General features: G+C 40.3%; 1 protein-coding gene across 1 annotated transcript in view; it reads right to left on the reverse strand.

The window, feature by feature from the left end:
- Window positions 1–243: 243 nt before the first annotated feature.
- The window catches only part of EXT1 (exostosin glycosyltransferase 1), a 61,655-nt gene continuing 59,399 nt past the window's right edge, over window positions 244–2,499 (reverse strand). The window contains exon 12 of the mRNA XM_019519462.1: window positions 244–2,148. Coding sequence (XP_019375007.1) covers window positions 2,050–2,148 — 99 coding nt within the window. The 3' untranslated portion in view covers window positions 244–2,049. The remainder of the gene's footprint in view (window positions 2,149–2,499) is intronic.

Raw genomic sequence — 2,499 nt, forward strand, 5'->3', positions numbered from 1 at the left:
AAAAAAAAAAAAAAAAAAGACTACGGAAAGCTCAAAATACCTCAACAATGTCTTTAAAAGTTTGGCTCAGACTTATAACAACTGTCAGGAACTGAACTCTGCCCTAACTTCCTGTGTCCTACCTGGTTATTGCAGTTCATACAGACAGAAAAGCATTGTTTGGAATGTCCTGATATGTCACTACACAATGAGTCAATAACACTTTGCAGTTCGATAGCACCTTTCAGTAGAGGAACTTGTGTTTCCCTGTGAACACTAAGTCATTCAGCTTCATAATCCCCCTGTGAAATGGGCAAATACAATTATGCCCCCTTTTTCGAGATGGGGAAACTGAGGCACACAGCAGATCAGAAACTTATCCAAAGCCATGTAACAAGTCCTTGGTTGAGTCAGGAATAGACCGAATCCAGGACCCCATGTTCTAACTACAAAGCCACACTCTCCAGGCCCTGAATTAACTTCCTAACACAAAGGTTTGGAGGTAAGGAATGATCTGCATCGTTTTTATTTGGGGGCGCAGCCAGACCTTCTCAGTTCAAATTTAACACACTGTGTGAGCAATGAGTACTAGAAGCACCCCGAGAACAGCTCATGAGAATGAGAGTGTTAAAACATTTTGAAAAAGTGCTTGTTTACCTAGTCGATTCTGTTGTTGTCTTCCTAATCTCTATCAACCTTCGTGCTTTCTTGCCCCAAGATGCAACTAGTCTGTATACTACGGACTGACTGAAATGCTTCTGTTTGAAATGACAAACCCATTTTTTAATAGAAATATTACAGAAAAGCATCAAGAACAAATGCCTGGGTTTAGGGGCCAGATTCTACCTGGAATTACCCTCTGGTAAATTTAGAGTAAATCCATTCCCATCCATATAGTTATCTGAAGTACCAAAAAGCCTTCAGGAAGGAATCTGGCCTTTCCTTTTCACTCTTACAAATACAAAGTGCCTGGGCTGAGTTGACTTTCTTCAAACATTTGTAAAAAACAACTGGTTTCAGGCAAAGTCCTTTAATGCCAAGCCCTAGAAACCCCTTGTAGTTCACCATCAGATTCCTACTTTTCCTTTCCTTCCTCCTTTAAAACAAGGGGATTAAACCAGAAATGTTGATAGACCCTTAACTACCAAGACACACATAGTGTCATTTTGATATATATGCCCCCACAAACAAGGAGGAGGAACTCATGAAAACCACAGCTTATCCAGCAGTGTCGCAATGCCTGTTCATAACAGGGACTAACTAACAAGCAGAGCATCCAAATTATAGCAACCATCCTGATGTTAAAATGATTTGTTATGAGTCATTCCTTCATGATTAAAAGGCATTGGATTTCTGCTGTGCATAAATTCCTCTCTCACTTCAATCTTATCTGTTTTGTTCCTTGACATCAATCTTTCCCCCTGTCCGCCATTTAAAAATAGGTTTTATTGTTTTTATATCCCAAACAGTAGGAATTTAACTCTGTTGTACTAAATGGATGCTCAGCTTCCTCTCTGAGCAATGGAACTCTATACATTAGCAGCTATTAACTTGAGTAGTGAGAGAGAAAAAAAATCAGCTTTAGATGAAACTGAATGTTTAATTTCTGTCCTGTTTGTGCTCAATTTATTTTCAAAACTGCTGCATTTTCTCCCTGTGAGATCTGAATGTTTTAACTTCGCAGGGAAACCCGAATGAAAATTGCAAAGATAATCAAAATACGTGTAAAGGAAGGAATGGCAACTTTGAAATATTCACAGCCAACACAATTTTGATTAAAGAAAGAACTCTGTTTTTAATAGTTTTTTGATCATTAAAAAAGTTTAAACCTGCATAGCAATCATTTCAAAAATAATTATTTAATGTTCCATAATGAAACTGTACACAACCTAGTCTTGAGCGACAGTAGCCCATGAGGTGGTTTGAATTAGTCCAGAGCAATGAATCCTTAAGGAGCCACAAGTCAGCTTTCCGTTTGCATGTACTTTTGTCCTTGGTACAGTCTGGCTCCAAGTGTCAGTAGATCTGCACTGGGCAGATAGTACAGTTCAGTCCCCTCAGCAGGACTCCTCAAAGTCGTTCAATGTCTCGATATTTCTTCCTCAGAATGGAGACCTGATCTTTAAAAAGGACAGGGTCAAGCCTCATCTGAGAATGGATCAGCGGCATATAGCCCAACCAGCTGGCAAAAGTGTTCATACAGCTCTGCCGCTGGGCAAAATGATCGGGGTCAGCCCAGCGGGAAGCCCTGGAAGTCTGGATGGAGAGAAAGGAAACAATAAGTCATAGTGTCACCCAAGCTGTGTAAATGGCAGGAGGTGCAGTGGTAATGACATGGTAGTATGAAGTGATGCCAGGACCGTATCACCTTGCTCTAAAACTTGAATATTCGGCTGAGATTTGGCAAACAATGTACATACTTGGTAGCTACCCTTCAAGTCGCATGGAATAAATCTGACCTCAGTAACAGCTGGTCAGCTGGCTGGCCCTTGCGAATAATGAAAACACAAAGTCTATTGG

The sequence above is a fragment of the Gavialis gangeticus genome, unplaced genomic scaffold, assembly GCF_001723915.1.
Source record: "Gavialis gangeticus isolate Ggan-Ray unplaced genomic scaffold, GavGan_comp1, whole genome shotgun sequence".
In the NCBI taxonomy this organism is placed as follows: domain Eukaryota; kingdom Metazoa; phylum Chordata; order Crocodylia; family Gavialidae; genus Gavialis; species Gavialis gangeticus.